At 39.9% G+C, this 20,748-nt stretch overlaps 6 protein-coding genes across 6 annotated transcripts; 4 read left to right on the top strand and 2 right to left on the bottom strand.

Annotated features, from left to right (window-relative positions):
- Nucleotides 1-3,082: 3,082 nt before the first annotated feature.
- LOC6042938 lies at nt 3,083-4,220 on the top strand. The gene is made up of 3 exons (XM_001870842.2): nt 3,083-3,287; nt 3,389-3,784; nt 3,854-4,220. Exons 1-2 carry the CDS (start codon nt 3,250-3,252, stop codon nt 3,540-3,542), a joined length of 192 nt encoding a protein of 63 aa, XP_001870877.1. The 5' UTR covers nt 3,083-3,249; the 3' UTR covers nt 3,543-3,784; nt 3,854-4,220.
- Nucleotides 3,389-4,220, top strand: LOC6042939 (mitochondrial import inner membrane translocase subunit Tim10). The gene is made up of 2 exons (XM_001870843.2): nt 3,389-3,784; nt 3,854-4,220. Exons 1-2 carry the CDS (start codon nt 3,634-3,636, stop codon nt 3,979-3,981), a joined length of 279 nt encoding a protein of 92 aa, XP_001870878.1. The 5' UTR covers nt 3,389-3,633; the 3' UTR covers nt 3,982-4,220.
- Nucleotides 4,221-7,700: 3,480 nt separating this feature from the next.
- LOC6042940 (uncharacterized protein DDB_G0271670) lies at nt 7,701-9,983 on the bottom strand. Its single transcript, XM_038256838.1, has 4 exons — nt 9,734-9,983; nt 9,425-9,497; nt 8,614-9,329; nt 7,701-8,549 (listed from the first exon to the last, which is right to left on the bottom strand). Exons 1-4 carry the CDS (start codon nt 9,773-9,775, stop codon nt 8,028-8,030), a joined length of 1,353 nt encoding a protein of 450 aa, XP_038112766.1. The 5' UTR covers nt 9,776-9,983; the 3' UTR covers nt 7,701-8,027.
- A 2,567-nt stretch (nt 9,984-12,550) lies between these two features.
- LOC6042941 (LYR motif-containing protein 2) lies at nt 12,551-13,159 on the top strand. The gene is made up of 2 exons (XM_001870845.2): nt 12,551-12,727; nt 12,793-13,159. Exons 1-2 carry the CDS (start codon nt 12,689-12,691, stop codon nt 13,036-13,038), a joined length of 285 nt encoding a protein of 94 aa, XP_001870880.2. The 5' UTR covers nt 12,551-12,688; the 3' UTR covers nt 13,039-13,159.
- Nucleotides 13,057-18,121, bottom strand: LOC6042942 (transmembrane protein 39A). The gene is made up of 2 exons (XM_038254233.1): nt 16,793-18,121; nt 13,057-13,455 (listed from the first exon to the last, which is right to left on the bottom strand). Exons 1-2 carry the CDS (start codon nt 17,960-17,962, stop codon nt 13,222-13,224), a joined length of 1,404 nt encoding a protein of 467 aa, XP_038110161.1. The 5' UTR covers nt 17,963-18,121; the 3' UTR covers nt 13,057-13,221.
- An 82-nt stretch (nt 18,122-18,203) lies between these two features.
- On the top strand, nt 18,204-20,518 carry LOC6042943 (membrane-bound transcription factor site-2 protease). The gene is made up of 2 exons (XM_001870847.2): nt 18,204-18,554; nt 18,615-20,518. The coding sequence occupies exons 1-2, from the start codon at nt 18,480-18,482 to the stop codon at nt 20,061-20,063; spliced, it is 1,524 nt and encodes a 507-aa protein (XP_001870882.2). The 5' UTR covers nt 18,204-18,479; the 3' UTR covers nt 20,064-20,518.
- The last annotated feature ends 230 nt before the right edge of the window (nt 20,519-20,748 follow it).

The raw sequence follows: 20,748 nt of genomic DNA, 5'->3' as shown, positions 1-20,748 counted from the left end.
GCAAAAAGGTAAACAAACCAACGCCGCGTCGACCGCCATCGCGCCGGGGAGTGTGAGCGCCAAAGGATTCGACCCCAAGTTACTACACGCTAATTACCGCGTCCAGGATCGCAGCCCTATTAGGCTCCGTTCAGCTACTTCCGGCAATCCGTCGACCGATGGCGCTTCAACATCCGCCAACATTCCCACCAGTAACAAGTTCGCGAGGCTGAGTGACGAGGAAAGCAGCTACAACAACACCGACGGTAGCACTACCGACGACGACGACGACGATGGTCGTGCACGGAAAAAGTGCCGACGCCAAAAAAGTAATTACTCCAAAGGAACGACGACCACCACCAATTTTTGTTTTGGACACGTTGGCGGACGATGTTGACGAGCAGCTGGAAGGCCTCGTGTACTGCCTCAAAATAGGTAAAGCGTCAGTGCAAGTGTTCACATTTGACCAAAAGAACTTCGACCTGGTTGTGGAGAAATTTAAGCGTAAAAACTTCAAATTCTACACATTTGACCCCGCGCAGAAGACCGCTGTAAAGATTGTCTTGCAGGGGTACCAAGACCGCCCGACCTCCGTCCTCAAGGAGCACCTCTCGGGTGCCGGAATAACGCCGCGAGACATAAAAGTCCTCTCGCGGAAGACAACAGTCACAGGTACACACACACTGTACCTGTTGTACTTCGACCGCGGCACCGTCAAGATTCAAGACCTGCGGCGGACTAAGGCGTTGGACGGTTTTTGGGTAAACTGGCGGTTTTACTCCAAAAATCCGACGGACGCAGCGCAATGTCACCGTTGCCAGAAATTCGGCCACGGCTCGCGGAACTGCAACCTCCAGCCCCGCTGCGTGAAGTGCGGTGAGTCACACCTCTCGGAGGTGTGCGCACTGCCACGAAAGGCGGACTTGGGGGAAAACGCAGAACAAACCAAGCCGCGCGTAAAGTGCGCGAACTGCGGCGCTAACCATACCGGTAATTACCGCGGATGCGTCGCGCGCAAGTCCTACCTCGAGGAGCAGGAAAAGAGGAAGAAGAAAGCAGCAGCGTCCCACTTTCCTCAACGAAGTACGAGTGCAGCCGTTCCTGCAGCTGGCCAGCGTACGGTTCCAGCGGACAACCCAACGATCCCTCCTGGATGGGGGCGTTCGTTTGCCAGCGTGGTCGCGGCCGGTAGCGGCAATGCGGCCCAGCAAGAAGTCACCGGGGAAGATCTCTTTACCCTGCCGGAGTTCTTTGCTCTCGCGGGGGAGATGATGACGCGGTTTCGGAGCTGCCGTAACAAGGCGGAGCAATTTCTAGCCCTCGGGGAATTAATGATTAAGCACATCTATAAAGGATAAAAAAAACTGTGATCTAGTTTTAAGCTTTCTCTATTTCTATCCCCTTTTCCTAGCAAGTTTAGTAAGTTTTTTTAATTTTTCTTACTCTTGGTAACACCTTTATTTACAAGCAATAACTGTTCCAAAATGGATTATGATGTAACACACAGCTGAAAGGAACTCCAAAACTCTGTTTTGTACTTCAAAAGAACTTATTGTATCTTGATTATTCACCAATAAAACCGAATTTGAATTTGAAAAATTATAAAATTATAAAATTATAAAATTATAAAATTATAAAATTATAAAATTATAAAATTATAAAATTATAAAATTATAAAATTATAAAATTATAAAATTATAAAATTATAAAATTATAAAATTATAAAATTATAAAATTTCAAAATTTAAAATTTTTGTAATTTAAAAATTTATAATTTTTGTAATTTAATAATTTTAAAATTTTTGTAATTTAATAATTTTAAAATTGTGGAATTTTAAAATTTTAAATTTATAAAATCATAAAATTATAAAAATTTTAAATTATCAAATTCTTGAAAATTAAAATAATGTTTACTATGAAATTCCTAAATTATGAAATTCTTGAATTTTCAAATAATAAAATTTTTGTATTGTATAATTAAGAAATTATAAAATAAATAAAAATTAGTAACAATGTTAATTATGAAATTTTCGATTAATTTAATTCTTGATTTGTCAAGTTGTTAATTTATTGAATTGATAAATTATAAAATTGTTAAATTATAAAATCGTCAAATTATTTTTTTAAATGGCTGCATATTTCTAAATTTATACAATTAAAATATTTGAAATCTTCAGCATTCTAAAATTCTATGATTTAATAATTCTTATTTCTAGAATCTTTTGTTCGATTAATCTTAAATAAAATTGGGTATTTTTTACCTTGTAATTTTAAAATCTTGTATTTTCCTGTAAGCAAAAACCTCTAAATATGAATGGTTAAACGGAATCACCCTATCTTATTTCAGTCATTCGAAAATATTCCTATCTGATCCTGCCGAAAGTCTTGCAAAGTGCGCAAACCCACGTTATCCGTTACTTCAGTGGCCATCAGTCCATCGGACATAAAACAGTGGGGCAGCACCAGGACCGTTTCCAAGTCCAACTTTGATCAGCATCTGCGGCAACAGCGAGGAGCAACAGTCCATCTTGACCAAGATGCTGCCCCGCCTGCATCGGAAGAAGCGACTCGCAACGGCGCTCGAGAAGATGACTGACGAATTCCAACGAGCAACGAGGAACCGGAACCGGAAGACGACACCAAGATGTACGTGAAGATCTGCGACACAACAAGTATAATGAATTAATTGATTTTTTACTCCGGGGAAAAGTGCAAATTACATAAAAAATAAAACAAATTAAAAATAAACAAATATCTATTTTTTAACTTCAACATAACCTAAAAACCTGAAAAAAGCACACGACAAAGGCACGACAACCTAAATAACAAAACCGTGCGACGTCGGTCGAATGTCGTACGACAATGTCGAACAATTTCGATGATCGATCGCACGACAAATACGACATTTTGGTGCAAAAACGTATGACATTCGTGCGAATGTCGCACGACATTGTCGTGTGACGTCGTACAATTGCACGGACGACAAACGACGGACGTCCGACGGACTTTTCAGTCAGGGTTTGCACGTTCATGACATCTGAGGCGTTACGACTTGGCTGTCAGATCTCCTTGCGGGCGCGGCGTTACAACTCCAAGAAGAACCGTCAGGTCAGGATCAGATTGCAAGTTTCTGTGAGCAGAAGGAGGTGCTGTTTCGTAAGAGATTGTTCTTGGTTCCAGACCAGCTCGAAAGTTGAATTTTACAATTTTTTGAAAAGAAAGCCAGCTTTTATCTTCAATTTTGTTTCTCTTGCCGTCTGGACATCGATTATGCCAATAGGACATCTCGCTAAAATCGGAATCGGCTGGTGAGTTAATCATTTCACGACTGCAAGTTGGTTACACTTGACCGTGTAAACACACGAGGTTCGCCTTTAAACTAATCACGGATTGTTCCGGTCTCCTGTAGGGGCATCATCACGGTAGCTGGCATCGGTGGGTTTGTCTACTCGAAGCGTTACGTCGACAAGAATCGCTATGAGAACATGAAAATTCGTGAACGCATGCGAAAATCAAACGAAGGAGAGTACACCGTCGAATCGCCCCGCAGATACGAAGCCTAGAAGCTTTTGAACCACCCCGGAATCATCAGTGGAACCTACTACCTCGGAGAGGATAACCTTATCAATTTAAATCAAAAAACAAATCTGTAAAATGAGTGCCCAACAGCTGGACGCGGCCACCCAGGCCAAACTGCAACTGATGCAGGAGATGGAAGTGGAGATGATGTCGGATCTGTACAGCCGGATGACCACGGCCTGCCACAAGAAGTGCATCCCGCCAAAGTACTCGGACGCGGAGCTGGGTAAGTCACTTTGAGACCATCCGACTCCCAAATCGAGCCAACTTATTTTGTTTCGCAATATATTTGCAGGCAAGGGCGAATCCGTATGCCTGGACCGGTGCGTGGCCAAGTATCTGGAGATTCACGAGCGGATAGGCAAGAAGCTGACGGCCATGTCCGCCCAGGATGATGACCTCAAGAAGAAGATGGGCGCCTAAGGGAGGCACGGAGGAAGGAACTGCAACTAGTGCAAAGAGTTTGGTTTGAATTAGATTTTTTTTTCTTGTTCTATCCTTGCGGATGTTGTTGGTTGGAATAGTTGGAATGTTGTAAGCGAAACACTAAAAATTGTTGTAACTTGAGCTAAGCGTGGCATAAGTTTTATTATGTATGCACCGTGACAAGTGACACTGAGTGAGTTTTGCCAAGTGAGGAAATATAATTAAAGCTATGAAAACAAAACAGTTTTTCTTCTTTTGTGAAATAAAATAATAGTAGGTAATAGAAATTAAACGCCTTAACACCTTACAATGTGGCTCTTAAACATTGTGGGTTTGTCAAAGCGTCCACATGCGTGTATCGTTCTCTAAGATTTCTGAAATGTGTCCACGTGGGTTATGGATGGTCCCTTTAAAAGTTCTTCATTAAAAAACTGAGATTAAAAAAATCTGAAATTTAAATTCTTTTTTCCTAAACAAAAAAAAAACATTAAAAGATTTTGAAAAAATAATTTTTTTTTTTAATATTTACTCAATTTAAGCATTTTTTTGAAAATCAGAATTTTTTTTTGCAATTTATAAAATTTCTTCAAGTTATTTGAATGTCTATGAATGTTATAAATTCATTGATTTTTTTTAATCTTTAGCAAATATTTGAATTGTCTTATATTAAAGTACAATTATCCTTAGATTCACAAAATCAGAAAATCTTAATCTTTTTTACTTAACAAAAAATAAATCTTAGAAGATTCATTCTTGAATTTCCGATTTCTTTTATTTTCTTTTTATTTTTTTATTGATTTAGATTTCAGAAGAGTGGTTTATGGATGGTCCCTTTTAAAGTTCTACAAAAAAAATCCAAAATTCAGAAAATCTTAAATTTAAATTCTTAATTTCCTAAACAAAAAAAAAACGTTAGAAGATTTTGTAAAAAAAACGTTCATGTTTTTGAAATATTTTCTTAAGTTTGAAATTATAAACTTTTTAAATTTTAAAAATTTATTGTTTTGTGATTTTTGATATTTTTTTTTTGCGTTGCTGAAAATTTTAATTTCACTAAAGTTCAAAATATTTTAAAACGAGCCCAAACAAGCAAAATATAATTGTTTTGATTTGACTTCTATTTCCATTGACATTTTCCAGTTTTATGAAAATATATTTTTTTGTCCCCTTATTTTCGAATCAATTTTGAGGGGCCGACATAAACTTTAAAAAAATATTTGGGGCTCAAAATTTTTCTGGGGGTTCCTTTAACAAAATAATTAGACCGTGCCATTTAATCCGATTTTAGCTGTCTTAGACGCAAAAGAAAGGTGATGAGTTTGGCTATTTGAGAAAAATAGTAAGAAGTTTCAAAAATCTAGCTTACCATTTGAAAAAAGTTGCATGAAAACTAAAAATGGCGTTTTGACCGTGTCTGGATGAAAGAGCCTATGTCTAAACATATTTTTATCGGATTCCTCGGAAAATTTCACTTAACATATCAAAAAATTGGCGATGTCGAACCGTACGTTTTGGAGATATGATTTTTTGAAAATATAAATTGAGTTTTTCGACGCGCCACGCGCAAAAACGGAAAAATGACGAAATCGGCAAAAAATCCACTTTTTTCACTAAAACTGCGATAAATCTAAAATTTCAGCAATGACTTATAGATGTTACGGTACCAAAAGTTGCGTCTTTCAATAACACAAATTTTGATACCCAAACATCATTCTATAGGTCATCGCTGAAATTTTAGATTTATCGCAGTTTTAGTGAAAAAAGTTGATCTATTGCCGATTTCGTCATTTTCCCGTTTTTGCGCGTGGCGCGTCGAAAAACTCAATTTATATTTTCAAAAAATCATATCTCCAAAACGTACGGTTCGACATCGCCAATTTTTTGATATGTTAAGTGAAATTTTCCGAGGAATCCGATAAAAATATTTTTAGACATAGGCTCTTTCATCCAGACACGGTCAAAACGCAATTTTTAGCTTTCATGCAACTTTTTCAAATGGTAAGCTAGATTTTTGAAACTCCTTACTATTTTTCCCAAATAGCCAAACTCCCTTTCTTTTGCGTCTAAGACAGCTAAAATGGGATGAAATGGCACGGAGATATGATTTTTCGAAAAAAGAGGTTTTTGCGAAAAATGACGAAAACGGCAATTTTTCAGACCACCCTAACACGGCGTAGGTCACCCTAATGGCCAAACAAAAAAAAAAAATACGGGTTTAATTATTTTGTTAAAGGAACCCCCTAAAAAATTTTGAGCCCGATCGGAGAACTTTTTTTTCGGTTTAGGCTCTTTTCAAATGGTATTGCTGTACATGTAGATGAAAATTCAGTGAAAGTTTACTGAATTTCATAAAAAAATTGGTGTGTAGCATGTTTTGATTTTATTTTATAGAAACGATTTGAAACACAAAAATGTAAATAGATCTCAAAATTATTTTTTAAGGAATTTTAAAATTTAAAAATTAATAAACTTCAAACAAGTAAAAATTTTACGAATTTTAATTGTTTTTAAAATGATAACAACTTAACCAAAATACAACAAAAATTTAGAAAAAATACGTTCAAAATTTCTTGGTTTTTTTATCCTAGCTGTCAATGAATGGAAAAAATAAGCTTAATTTTTAAAAGAAAAAAAAAACAAATTATAAAACTCAGATTTTGGAAATACAAAAAAAATTAGGAAATTAAAGTATCTTCAAAAAATTCAACAATTAAAAAAACCCAAAATTTTTAAAATTTTAATAAATTTAACTTGCTCATTAATTTTTTTTTCGAAGTTTTAGTTAAAAAAAAAGTTTTTGGGTTAAAAGCATAAAAATACATTAATTAATCAATTTGTGAAATGGAAAAAAAGTTTATTCAAGAAATAAGATAATAAAAAATCCGGTTCCGGTGGCGCAGTGGTTAGCGTGGTAGCCTCTCACCCCAGTATGGCCTGGGTTCAATTCCAGACGGACCCGGTGGCATTTTTCAAGAAGAGTTTTGCTGGATCATTGCTTTGATTTTTTTTAAGATAACAAAAAAAATATGTAGCGTATTATTTTAAACATTCAAAAAAATATTCAAATCATCTTCACATTTTAAAAATTGTTTGTTCATTTCAAAATCTTTCATTTTTTGTTTTTTAACATAACAGGTTTAAAGATTTCGCGAATCCGATGTTGATGACCTTATTTTGGAAACTTCTAATACAGTCCAGACTCGATTATCCGAAGTTCGATTATTCGAAGGTTTGTATGGGACTTCGGATAATCGAACCACATTTTTTTTCGTTTTATTTGTTTTTCTTGTTTCCAACATAAAATTCTAGTTCTGCGTCCTCATTTTAGTTAAATTTGAATAGTTGATTGCCTATTAAACTTACTTAAGCTCGATAATCAAAAATCAGACAACGAAAAAAAAAAAATATTTTTTTCGTGCTTCAGAGGCCTTTGGATAATCGATTCTGAACGTAGATCAGACTTTTGTCCGTAACTTACAGAAACTTAAATTTTTTCACTTAATTTTTGTAAACATATAAAAGGAACCCTGAAGCAAGTCGATCCCCCGAAAATGATTTTTTTTTGGTAAAGATTAAGTATCAAAATGGTTGGTGCGTACCTTAGCCCCACCCTACTCTATGGTATGTCCACGCATTCTTTCCCTCCCCTGTTGTTGCTTTTGTGAAAGGTGGGTACGTTCTTTCAGGGTGCTTACCGGTTCAGATTGTGACACACCTTTGATTCTACAAATAAATTTATTTCTCGCATCGTTCGCTTGGTTGTACAATTCAAAACAGGAAAACCCCCGGGGTCCGCGTTTTCCTTTTCCTGCGGTGAGAAGGAAGTCCGGGCGTTCCGGGCACTAATCCATACAAACTAAACGCTAATTAATCTGTTTTTTTTTTTCTAAAACGGTAATGAAATGGTCTCTGGTTCAATCGGACTTATTTTAAAAGGATTAAAACGAAATTGGTTCAATTCACACGCTTCTGTACAATTCTGAGGGAAATTGTGTAGAGAAAATAGAAAGAAAGAAGAAGGTTGGTTAAATGCAGGTGTCGCTCTAGATATCGTCGTAGTCTTCGTCCATGCCGGGAATCGACGAGGACACACTGGAATAGGAGGGCGCAAGCGCGGTTGCTGGAGGGGCGGCGGCGGCGGCAGCGCCAGAACTCGACGCTGCTCCGGTGGCGAAGATGTACGGATTCCGGCTGCCGCCACTGTTGCTGGACGACGACGAGGACGTGGACGCGGCCGAGAGGGGCGTCGTCGGGGGTGTCGCTGAAGGCACTTGTTGCTTGACGACGACGCTCGGGCTGGACGCGGAGGAGGAGGAGCTGGAGCCCAGCGGGGATGGGTTGCTGGTGGTGTAGTTGGTGATGCTGCTCAGGTCGATCTTGATCGTGGGTTGGTGCTGCAGCGGGTGATGGCGTGGGGCGGCAACCGGCTTCGGCGAAGGGTTGGCCGGGGTCGTCATCGGGAGCTTCACGTTGGAATAGTCCAGTTTGAAGACCGGTTGCTGCGCGGCGGCGGCGGTCGCTTTCGGGGCAGGGGCGTCCTTCAGCGGCTCGAATTTGTAGGTAATCTGTGGGGGGAATAACCGACGATTGAGCAGAGGTAATTTATACCTTTTAGGTGAATAAACAAACCTTGAAGTTACTACTGCTAGCCGGAGCCGTGGCCGGAACTGCTCGTGGTTGGGAACTGGACGCCAACGCCGCCGGCAAGGTTGGCAGAATGTCGATCTTGAACGGAATCGACGACGTCGCTTTCGTTGCTGTGGTGATGGTGGCCGCCGGTGCCGAATGCAGTCTGGTCAGCTTCGGCGGCGGTTCTCGGCTGCTTCCGGTGCTGCTGCTGCTGGTGCTACTCCCGGAGCCCGTTTCTTCGAGGGAAATTTCCTTGTAGAATCCCACGTGATTCAGCGTTCGTTTCAAACTGTTGCCCTGCGGCTGCGGCTGCTGCGCTGGTGGTTGAATCTGGGCTTTGACAGGGAGCGTTCCGGCATAGTTGATCGTGACTGGTGTGTACGACTCGGACCGTTGCAAGCTCAGTCCACTGCTGCTGGTTCCGGGTGTGGCAACCGGCACCGACACGTCTCCTCCTCCTCCACCGTTCGAGGAGGTCGTCGACGATGAGGAGGGCGTGGCCGCCGGATCGTACCCACCCTCCGAGCCGGACAGCTGCTCCTCGTTGACGCCAATGTCGGGGATGTTCTTGACGAGGTCACGCAGAAAGTCGAACCGACTCTCCGAGATGATGCACTGCTTCATGTGGGACGGCGACAGGGTTTTGGCGTTGCGCGCGTTCGTGATCCGCAGGGTCTTCGTCAGCAGCGATTCCACAAACAGCTCCAGGGTTCGAGGTGTTGGCGAAATGTTGGTTAAGGAAAAATTTGCATTCTAAACCAATACCTAAATACAGAATAAACAACTAATCTAAAGCTTTTGCAAAGGATATAGATTATAACGGGTACGGCCTGGGCCACCTTGCCGACCTCCTCGTCGGTCTGCATGATCTTCTTGATTCTGCCCTGCAAAGTGGATTAACAGAATTAAGTTTTGGAACGAAACGCAAAGCAAAACACAGAAAAGAAAGCCCTCCTCTTTTGCGCACATAAACAAACACTGCTTTTCCGCGATCGGCGGGCAACCCCCGAATGATCCCCAAAGTACAGATCCCAACCAAATCCACGACACACACGCTCCGTCGAGCAGCGAGCACCACCAATCCCGGACCGGATTGGCCGCGGGCAGCAAACACACTTACCGCCGGGAACCGTGCGTTGTACTTTTTCTTCTTCGAAGGCATCGCCCAAGCTCACAACGTATCTCCTGCAAACCTCGTTCGTAGAACCGTTCCGTCGGGGAATCCAGGCAGCCGCAGAACGCGGGGAAGGATCGGAAATTTTCAACCCACCCGAAATAAAAATTCCGGAGTCACAATCTTCGTCGGACCGGACCGAACCGAGTTGAAGTCTCTGCGTGCTTCTTTTTCTTTTCCGATCAGTTTCGTTTGATGGGTGCGAGAGAATTTCGTAACGCTGTGGGATTGGATTTTACTGGATTTTACCGAACGTGGGAGGGGAATTGAACTTTACTCATTTTTGGGGTCGAAAATCATTCGGACACGCAAAACATATCTTACACAGAGTTATGAACCATCTTTGACCGAGTTATGAATTTTTGAATCAAAACTGACAAAGAAAAAACAAAAAATCGGTCGCAAAAATTTTTTAACTTCTTTTTCGATGTAAATCGAATTTTCAATCAAAAAGTACTTTAGTGAAATTTTGATAAAGTGTATCATTTTCAAGTTAACGTGGAGACTTCCATCATTGCCATGATTTTTCGTTCAAAGATATAAATTTTGCGTCGCTATCAATATTTTGACAAAATTCCTTCTACAAGTTGTTTAGAATGGTGCCCTACCCATGCTGATTCCTTTTGGTAACGATTATCCTTGCAAAGTTATGGAAATCGTCAATAATCAATGATTGCCAACTAGGACGTCAATGATTGTACCACAAAATTATATACATTTTAAACACATTTGATTTAGACCAAAAATTCTTTCAGTGGCTTCACTTTGGTGCAGAAATTCGTTAAATTGAATTCAATACAGAGAATTTTAGAGTGATGATCATTTTTCTTCGAAAATGATCAACGGCTTCATCTTAAAGCCAGTTTTAGGTAACTTTTTTGAAAATAGTCGCAGTTATTCATTTTTTTAATTACACTCAACCCCCGATGGTTTGACACCAACTGTTGTCAAACGAACGGGGTCGCTTTTTAGTTTGACACCCCCTTTTACACGGAGTTCACATACACTACCAAACGTTTGTTTTGATGGTGTGCGTGAGCGCCGTGTTAAAAGTGACAGTTCGTCACTTTTTAGTTTGACTTTGACCAACCAACGGGGTACAAACTAGAGGGGGGCAAAAAAAGAGCGAGCCGCTCAAAGAGCCGGTTCACTGAAAAGATCGAAAGAACCGTGACTCACAAAAAAAGAACCGCGGTTCTTTTTTAAACTTCGGTCCTTTGAAAGAACTGGCTCAAGATGGCATGATTTTTGAATTTTCAAAAACAATGTAGTATTAAACAAGGGGCTGCAAACTCTAATATTATTCAAGAATACTGAGTATACTAACGATATTCCAGTATACTTGTTAGTATACTAACCGAAAAGCAATAAACTGTAAGTATATTAAGATACTCTCAGTATATTGGTTAGTATACTGGCGATATGTAAAGGAAATAATAAGTATACTAACATATATTTTGATATACTGGTTAGCATAATAATTATAGCTCTAAGAGTTTCCAACCCCTTGGTATTAAATTTGTTTTTGAGAATTGAAAATGCAATTTCAAATATTTCAATGCTATTTAAACATGAAAAAAACTTTTCACTTTACAACTGATGTACATTAAAGTAATAACGGAAAACAAATTTGAGCATTTCGAATTGCATAATTTGTAAAATATTACCAAAAATCTACTGAATAGTTTAGAAATTTTGGAAAAAAAATCCGATTAATGGTTGGTTTTCAAGGGCATCTTCTCGTTTTCAGTTTTAATTTTTTTTATCAAATAATTTGTAAAAGTCTAATGTGAAATATGTTATAAAATCACACGATTCTTAAAAAAAAACTTTTTCATCCAAATTTTGAAAAAGAGCGAAAGAGCCGTTCAAAAGAGCGGCTCTTTTTAATGAGCGAACGAAAATGAGCGGCTCCAAAAAAAGAGCGGTTTTGCCTCGCTTTCAACAGAACTTTATTTTCTTTGACTTAATTTGACTAATAATTTTATTAAAAATCTTGACAATTTAAAATTGACCACATGGCTCATGTCCTCTTCAATCCGCAAGGCTACCCAAACATTCCTTCACATGCCACATCTATTTAATTTGTTTTCCAATGAATATTGTACGATCAGTTCCTAGCTGGACTCGGTAGTTGGAAACGACCGTCGGCTCAACGACCGACGAAATAGGCGGCGGGCCAGATGCGGGCATAAAAATGTCAAAATCTCTCCCTCTCTCACTTCGTCTCACCATCGCGCTGCAGCTTTGTTGACAAGGAGCACGCGTTCGCATGGTGGCGGCGTCGAGCCAGAATTAGGGTTGATAATGTGATTAAAAATGAATATATTTTCAAGAAAAATAATATTTTTCCGACTGAATCAGAATTTGCGGTCATGTTAAAACAATTATTCCTGATGTCGGAGAAGTGATTAAAAACCAAAATTTTAATCCATAATTTTTCTATAAATTGAACTTTTTCACTCCAATTGGGAACCCCTAGGTCTATCCACGACCGTTTCCAATGACCGTGAGAAGATGCCAGAAAATCCAGTTACCTGCTAAATCCACAATACTCAATTAATTTAAACTTAAAAAGAACGTCGTTGATCAACGCCTCCATTGACGTTGACATTTCAATCAACGATGGCTCCGTTTTCGATTATTTACGTTTGAAGCGATGACGTTGATTCAACGATTCATTGGTAGAAACAGGTAAAAACTAAGTTGAAAAGTGAGTAAACTTATCTTTGCGTGCATGCAAAGTCTTAAGTTACCCGTGAACGCACCCCAGTTTGTTTTGATTACGTATCGAATCGAAGAACAGAAAAAAATCAATGAACAAAATCTACTGAACTAAATTTAATAAAATTGCAATGGATACAACAAATTACCGTTATTTGTAAGAACAGAACCGCAATTATGTCTAAATTACCCAAAGCAGCTCTTAGCTTGAAGCAGGTGAGATCTGAAATACTTTTTATCAACAGCAAACAAATTCCAACCGGCTTATTTTTCCCTCCCAGTTTATGCTCCGCCAGGAGGTCCTCAAGCTGTACCGGACCATCTTCCGCACGATCCGACAGGTTCCGGACGCATCCAGCCGGCACGAACTGCGCGAGTGGGCCCGGTCCGATTTCCGCGCCAACCGCAACCAGACCGAAGAGCTGGCCATCAAAATGCTCATCCAGCACGCGAATCGTTCGCTCAAGGAGTTGCAGACCAGCCTGGAGCTGAGCGGAACGCCGGCGGGGACAAAAGCAGCGAAATAGAAATGTCGTAGTTTTTTTAAGTATATTTTCCTTTCACAATTATAGAGATAAGAGACATTTCCGAGCGTCGGTTGTTCAATAAATTAGACATGCCTCCAGCAGAGTGTGAGTTCAATCCAAAGTTCATTGTGTTTGCTTTGTGCGCACTCCGTGGCCGATGTGGCCGCCGCCGCCTCCGCCAGTTCAGTTGGTCTTGAATTTGTCTCCGGTGCTTTCGCCGGCGTAGATTCTTTTTGCGATCAGGTAATCCCGGGCGATTTTGAACAGCGTGAAGTAGTTGGCCAACAGAAGGAACCCGATCGAGATGAGGTTGTGCCACTCGCGTGACGCCATCAGGATGAGCAGCTGGACGACCACCAGCACGATCTGGATGCCGAACAGCACCATGTAGATCAGGGCCGGGTTCTTGAATATAACCTGTGTAGAATGACAAACACATATTTTTTTTGAATTTTAGAATAATTCAATTGGGTGCTAATTTAGCCCTATGTCAATTTTTATGTACAACGGTTAAAAACACGATTAAAACCCATTTCTGATCACTTTTTTTTCATTTTAAAGCAAAAAAAAAAAATATATGACAAGACAACATTTTTTCGACGTATCAACTATGGTCCCCTTGGTTGACAGCTCGTTCCAAGGGGACCATAGTTGATACGTCGAAAAAATGTTGTCTTGTCAATTTTAGGAGTAGGAGTGTAGGAGCTTTTCTGTCAAGAAGGACCGCGAGGTTAATTTTTCAAAATTGATTTAAAAATCCATTTTAAACTCTTTGTGGTCGTACAAAGGGTCATTGTACTCAGAAAAATAAGCTTTATCGCTGTAAACAATAATATCAGCAATCTAAGCTTCATTTTAGGACCCAATTCTATGTATTTGAAATTTTAGATTTTTTTTTTTAAACCATTTCAGAATATCACTTTTATGTAAAACTTAAGCATTTTAGGATTTCTCAACATCAAAATTTTAGAATTTTGGTTCAATAAATAATTATTTAATGATGTAAGAATTTTCTAAAATGTTAATATTGGAATATGCGCACAAAAAATTAAGACTTTTGTAAATTTTAAAATTTTCCTTTTTTTATTTTGAAATTCAAGAATTTTAAATTTTTGCATTTAGAAATTTTGGAAACATATCAAAACATACTCAAAAACATATTTCAAACGAAACTTTAATCTTTTAAAACATGAGAATTTAAGAATTTAAAAATTTCAAAATTTAAGAATTTTAGAACAAAATTTAATGAACTTTTAGGATTTGAAAAGCATTTTAGAATTTAAGGATTTAAGATTTTTTTGAATTTAAAAAAGTATTTCATAAATCAAGGATTTTAGAATCTAAGTATTTTACAAATTTAGTTTTTTAAAACTTGCATTTTAGATTTTTTTTCTAATTTAAGAAATTCTGAGCTGGCATTTTAGGAATCAGGAGTTTTAAAGTTACACTGAAACACCGATGGTTTGACACATTTCAGAATTTTATGATTTAAGAATTTAGGAAATTTAGTAATTTTAGAATTTTAGAAATTTTTAACTAGCACTTTAGCATTTGAGGATGAATTCCCAAATCAGAGAATCTAAGAACTTTAAAATTTTAGAGTTTTAAAATTTTAGAATTTCAGGGTTTAAACAAGGTTTTAAAATTTTACAATTTCGGAATTTAAAAAAATATATTTTTAGGATTCTAGAATTTAAGAAATAAAGAGATTGAATAGAAATTAAGATTTCTAGAAATTTTTAATTTTTTAGAGTTTCAGAATTCCTAACCTAATTTTGCAAAATTTTAGAATTTTAGTATTAAAAAATTACAGAAATCTCAGGAAATTTAATATTTTTAATATTAAGTTTAGTATTTGAGTTATTTTTTGTCACGATAAAAATAGGTGAATTATTTTACTTTTTTTAACCCTCTACTGCCCAATTTTTTTTTTCGAAAATATTTATTTTTCCCGTGTTCAGGAGGTCATTTTGAGCAACTTTTGTTCTACGAAAAACTTTACTTCTCTTGTTTTATGTTTTTCTTGTTTCATTTTTAGTATTTTAATTTGTATTTATCTTGTTTAGTTTATGTTTGTTTTTGGTAGTTTTTGGCCTACTCTACCACCTAATATAATTAAATTTCGCCTATCTAATTTTTTCATGTTTTTACAGTGACTTTTTCATTTTTTTTGCATGTTTTTCACATTTTTTGCTATAGAATCGCACCATCATCATTTAAATTGTAAAAAAATGCATAGAGGCGTAGTCTGGGACACTACAAAAATTACTGCATACTTCTTTTTACTGAAAATATAGGAAATGTTAGTAAAAAGCCCAGCCAAAGTAGACCCCTAAAAAAATTACATTTTTAAAAACATTGGCAAAGTCACATAAAACAAGTGAAACTTTCAACCCAGAAATTGTCTAAAATTTTAAGAGTTCTTCTTTCCAATGCTTTTTAAAGATCAAAAATCGGTTGGAAAATTGATTTTTGGCGATTTTTTAGATCGAAGCCCGTCTAAAGGCGGGGTTAGGTTGTAGAGGGTTAATGTTTGGATATTATAATTTTCAAACTTACATTTTTTAAAATTCGGATTTAAAATTAAAAAAAAAATATATTTTTAAATTTTAGACTTGTTAAAATAAGAAATTTAAACCAGTATTTTGTAATGGAATAATGCATCCTTTTTCATAAGTTCAGAGTTTTAGAGTATTAGAATTTAACAATGTTAGAGTTCAAGAATTTTAGAATTATAAAATCAATAAGAATTTAATATTATTGAGACAAGACTTTGGGAATTTGAAGATTACTTATTTTAGAATTAAAAAAATTAAACTAAATTTTACAAATTTTAGGACCGTTATCAGGGGTGGCATTGAGTCTGGAGGGTGAGATTGAGTTTTTCTGTATTTTTGTATGACCCAATCTCACGCCCCAGGTCCAATGTCATCCGGATGACGGGATCTAAAAACTTTGGATTTTAGTAAATCACAAAATTTAAAATGTTTTGAACTAGCATTTAAAAAATTTCAGCATCAGAATGTCCTAATAAGAGAATTTTGGAATTTAAGGCTTTAAAATTTTAGAGTTTGAAATTTTTGAATTTCAGAATTTTAAAATAGCTCTTCAGAAGATTTTTAAATTTTAGAAATCAATAATACTAGAAATTAAAGATTTTTATTTGAAAAAAAAAAACATGAAATCTAACATTTCTGAATTTTAAGATTAAAAAATTTAAGAATTTGTAACATAAGGAAAAACCTAGCTTTTTTAAATTTTAGTACCGTATTTCTTCGGTAACTAGGCGTTGTTTAACTGGGCGCTCGATAACTGGGCCGTAGCCCAGTTAAAAAGCAGACATACGTCAAAAAATCAAAACAAACTGAAATGACCGAGGGGTTAATGGATGCAAAAATCATGTTCAATAAAAAAGTCAAGTCACAATCAAAGAAATATGAAAAATAAGCATTGTAAATAAATTTGAGTAACTTTTATTTTTATATTTCCTCTGGAAAATATTATGCATCGGTGGTATTTACCCTCGTTATATTTTGTTCAGCCCAGTTACCGAACAAGTACTGTATTGAAGAGTTTTGTGACTTGAGAAATTTTAGAATATGTTTTCTACATTAAGATTTTGTAATTTTAAAATTTAGTTTAGTATTTTAGTAATTTTTTATAGCGATAAAAATAGGTTGCGTTATTTACTGTTAGAGGCAGATTTTTTTTAGGAAAATGTTTCATTTTTTTAGAATTTTGCTAAAATACTCACAAAGAACCGTATGTGGCTGTTGTTGGCTGGCACGGCCGACGTGCAGAACCCGGACGCCCGGTAGATCTCCCCCAGATGGCGCACGTACGCACCGTACGGAAAGATGGTCGACTTGGACCACGCGTACGGCGGCGGATGGTGCGTCCGATGGGTGACCCGGTTCCACGTTCCCAGATGCAGGGCGGCCCGATGAAACACGTCACAGTACCGCACCGGGAAGCAGTAGGCCACGCACATGGTGAAGCCCCCGATGAAGATGAAGCCCAGATGTTGCGTGACCCAGAAGATGTCGTAGTACAGATGCTTCGGAACGAGCACGCACGGCACGAAGCCGGAATAGTACGCGTTCAGGACCGAAGTGAAGATGATCTGCTTGAAGCGGTTGTTAAAGTCCGACTTGAGCGCTTCCACCTCGGATCGGACTGAGATGGCGTTGGACGAGCAGCTGTGCACGGGCATTCCGTTGATGCAGTTCACCTCGGTGTCCACGATCGTCCGCAGGAACTGCTCCAGGTTGAAGCCAAAGATGGTCAGATACAGGACAAACGGGTAGGACAGGCAGAACAGGTACAGGTAGCTGTTCTTCTGGAAAATCTGAATTCCACATCCGACAAAGGAGATGAGGACACACGCCAGGAAGACGTACTTGGCGATTCGTTTGCAAATGTCCGCGTACGCCTCCGGACAGTTGAGATCGATCAGCTTCAGGATGCAGCAGTAAAGCAACCGCCGGCTCGCCATCACATAGATAAAGATGGCCAAGTCCCAGTCAATGAGGTAGAAATTTACCGCCTGTCGGGTGTACGAGTTCGGAAGCCACCAAACCGTCCGGTACAGGTGCAGAAACTGCGTTGCACTCGCAATAATGGTAAAGCCAAAGATCAGAAATTCATTCACCAGCTCCGAGCTGTGGTCCACGTTCGGGAACGGAACGTGCTTCGGAAACGGCGTCCCAAAGCTAAACTGCCCGTCCTCGTCGCCGTTCATCGCCCCGCCGTGCTCATCGTTGGCCACTCCGACGCCGCCAAGATTGTTACCGATGCCAGCCCCAGCTCCGCCTCCTCCTGCTCCTCCACCCCCGCCTGGTCCTGCTGCGGCCTGGTGCTGGAAATGCTGCTGCGGTAGCCGGTGGTTCGACAGCCGCGGAATCCTACGGTTCGTCACGGTCATCGCGAAAGCTCTAATTATAAACTTTTGAAAACTTAGATTTTAGTTCATTATTCTAACTAAAATTTCAGACCATTCAGGATCGAGCAAAACTTGCAGTCAACTCCTGGCTGCAGGATTTTTACGGTTTGTTTTGTTTTGGTGATGTTTTTCTGACAGGACTGGAGTCCGGACAGTGCGGGCAAAAAGTTTGCGTACACGTAGTACACTATCGTGAACGTGCCCCGAACTTTAGCTGTCAAACGGTGATGAATGAAAAAAAGTCCTTCATTCAAAACAACACCGCGTTGCGCGAAGCCGGATCGATGTAACAACAACACTACCTTTTGTTTTGATATTGTTTCGCGTGAGGAAAGTTTGGGAAAAAGCATCGGCAAAGAGAGTGAAAATAACATTAATCGGTGAATTCCGTAAACGCAACGAGTGTTGACTTGAAAAAGTCTTGAAGGATGATGTAAATTTGGAAACTTTTGTGTTTAGTGGGTTGTGCCGGAATTTCGAGGGATATCACCGGACAAGAATGGAATTTCTGGTGTTTTTGGGCGTGGTGGTGGCCGTTTACGGCGTGCTGCTATTTTTCGACAACTTTTTCAAGGTATTGAAACTTTGAGTTTGTTTTAAGCATTGAAATTGTATGGATTTCGTTCGATTTCAGAGTTGCATGCACCACCCGTACGAGGCCTTCCTGCGAGGGACCGGCCTGACGGTGAAGTTCCTCCGGCTGCAGTGGCACACGACGGCCCTCAACCGGTCCATCGTCAAGTGGAGTACGGCCTATCCGAAGCTGCTCGATCTGAGCTTTGGCCTCGGAGTTTATATCTCGATTATCCTGATGCCGTTGGCGTCGTTCCTGATAATCGCTTCGACGTTCCACACCAAGAGTGGCCACGGTGGCAAGGGCTCGGAAGGAGCCGGGTCAAGTGGGGTGGCCGGCGTGAAGGAATCTGTTTCGCTTGATCTGCTCATCCCGGGAGTGAATCTGCCGCTGAACGAAATTGGTTACTACGTGGCGGCCCTGGCCATCAACAGTGTCGTGCACGAGCTTGGCCATGGGCTGGCCGCGGTCCTCGAGGACATTCCCATCAAGGGGTTCGGCTTTCACGTGATGCTGATCATTCCGATGGCGTACACCCAGCTAGATTCGGATCAGCTCAACGGGTTGAGGACGTGGAAGCGGCTGAAGGTACTCTGCGCTGGAATCTGGCACAACTTGGTCCTTGCGGCTTGTGCATATCTACTCTTCATGGCCACACCAGCCATGCTATCAGCAGTTTACCGTGTCAACGACGCCGTCATGGTCACCGGCATCAAAGACGGATCGCCCCTCCTCGGAACTCGTGGCCTCGAACAAGGAGACATCATCACTTCGATCAACAGCTGCGACATCCGGAACGAGGGCTCCTGGTACGGCTGCCTGCTCGAAACGCTCCACTCCCAACCCTCGTACTGCATCTCCCCGGATTTCGTACACCTCAACGACGAATCCGTCCCAATCTCCCACAAAAGCGACGGCCTCATCGAGTGCTGCAACGCGGAAAACAAAGCCTCCAACTGCTTCGAGTACATGGAAGACATCAACGCGGAGGACGTCGCCCTGCCCCAGCACATGTGTCTCAACATCCGGAAGGTGGTCGAAAACTCGTTCGCCTATTGCCACCACCAGCCAACCTGCCCCGAAGGGCACTGCTTCAAACCCATGATCAACAACTTCACCACCATCATGCAAATCCGGCGCGACCGCAAGCCGGACGTCATCTACATTGGCCACCCGGCCGACCTCACCCGAACCATCCGCATCTCCCAGTTCGTCCCGAAAACCGGCCTCTTCCAACCGGGCTTCGCCGACGCCATCCAGCTGCTGCTCAAGTACGTCACCGTGTTCGCCCTCGGACTGGCCGTTATCAACGTTATCCCGTGCTTCGGATTCGACGGGCAGCACATTGTGGCCACGCTGCTGGCGAACGGACTCGTCACGAGCAGGGTGCCGCAGAAAAGCAAACGGGACGTGATTGCGCTGTGCGTCAACATCGTCGGGACGCTGTTCGTTTTTATCCTGCTGACGAAGGTGTTTTGGCAGATGATCTTCAGGGCGCTGTGGGAGTAGATGGGCGAGCGTTAGTACTCTCTCGATCATAACTAACGTTTGTGTATGTGTATAGGACCGTTTTTTTGTTTGCGGGTGATTACGGGCACGAGTCGTTGGGGGTAATTTTGGAACTTTGCTGAGTTTTAGCTTATGGGGATTCAAAGAACAAGTTCAACGATTCATCTCTTCGGTAAACTTTGCGCAGTAGGCCTGGCCGCTTCAACGTTTGGCATGTTTCGAAGGCCGTGTTACGCTCCATACAAAATTTTTAAATTGTATGGAGGGGGGAGGGGACTCAGAAATCTACATTTTTGAGTTACGTTATAAAAAAGCGCTCCCTAACGGCCCCTAGTTTAACTGAGTTGCTTTTTAACTGGGCGCCCAAACGTCAAAAAATAATAACACAACGAAATGATCGAGGGGTCAGCCGATGCAAAATAATCGTCTACAAATAAATAAATTATTCCTTCTAATTTTTTATGAAATTTAATGTCATGTTCAGCGGATTTTGAAAGGGTATGCACTGGATTTTTGTTTGCGCTGCATTTCATTTAAAAATATAAAGCATTGACGTTCCCCTCCTCATTTTTCGATCAGCCCAGTTAGCGAGCAGAATTCGGTAACTGGGTTACGGTCTTAGCCCAGTTATCGACCGAGTACTGTATTAAAATTTTTGATTTCGATATTATTTATTTTAAAAATT

This window comes from Culex quinquefasciatus, chromosome 2, assembly GCF_015732765.1.
Source record: "Culex quinquefasciatus strain JHB chromosome 2, VPISU_Cqui_1.0_pri_paternal, whole genome shotgun sequence".
Classification (NCBI taxonomy): Eukaryota; Metazoa; Arthropoda; class Insecta; order Diptera; family Culicidae; genus Culex; species Culex quinquefasciatus.
The sequence above is the reverse complement of the archived record's forward strand: the minus strand, read 5'-3'. Positions and strand labels throughout refer to the sequence as shown.

Excerpts from the sequence above, each read along its gene's own strand:
- LOC6042940 (XM_038256838.1), bottom strand. The coding sequence starts at position 9,775 with ATGCCTTCGAAGAAGAAAAAGTACAACGCACGGTTCCCGGCG. Across the intron at positions 9,330-9,424 it reads GGCCGTACCCGTTATAATCT|CTCGAACCCTGGAGCTGTTT; the intron begins ATATCCTTTGCA and ends TTTCGCCAACAC. Across the intron at positions 8,550-8,613 it reads CTAGCAGTAGTAACTTCAAG|ATTACCTACAAATTCGAGCC; the intron begins GTTTGTTTATTC and ends TTCCCCCCACAG.
- LOC6042939 (XM_001870843.2), top strand. The coding sequence starts at position 3,634 with ATGAGTGCCCAACAGCTGGACGCGGCCACCCAGGCCAAACTGCAACTG. Across the intron at positions 3,785-3,853 it reads GTACTCGGACGCGGAGCTGG|GCAAGGGCGAATCCGTATGC; the intron begins GTAAGTCACTTT and ends ATATATTTGCAG.
- LOC6042943 (XM_001870847.2), top strand. The coding sequence starts at position 18,480 with ATGGAATTTCTGGTGTTTTTGGGCGTGGTGGTGGCCGTTTACGGCGTG. Across the intron at positions 18,555-18,614 it reads TTTTCGACAACTTTTTCAAG|AGTTGCATGCACCACCCGTA; the intron begins GTATTGAAACTT and ends GTTCGATTTCAG.
- LOC6042938 (XM_001870842.2), top strand. The coding sequence starts at position 3,250 with ATGCCAATAGGACATCTCGCTAAAATCGGAATCGGCTG. Across the intron at positions 3,288-3,388 it reads GCTAAAATCGGAATCGGCTG|GGGCATCATCACGGTAGCTG; the intron begins GTGAGTTAATCA and ends GGTCTCCTGTAG.
- LOC6042941 (XM_001870845.2), top strand. The coding sequence starts at position 12,689 with ATGTCTAAATTACCCAAAGCAGCTCTTAGCTTGAAGCAG. Across the intron at positions 12,728-12,792 it reads CAGCTCTTAGCTTGAAGCAG|TTTATGCTCCGCCAGGAGGT; the intron begins GTGAGATCTGAA and ends TTTCCCTCCCAG.
- LOC6042942 (XM_038254233.1), bottom strand. The coding sequence starts at position 17,962 with ATGACCGTGACGAACCGTAGGATTCCGCGGCTGTCGAACCACCGGCTA. Across the intron at positions 13,456-16,792 it reads ACAGCCACATACGGTTCTTT|GTTATATTCAAGAACCCGGC; the intron begins GTGAGTATTTTA and ends CATTCTACACAG.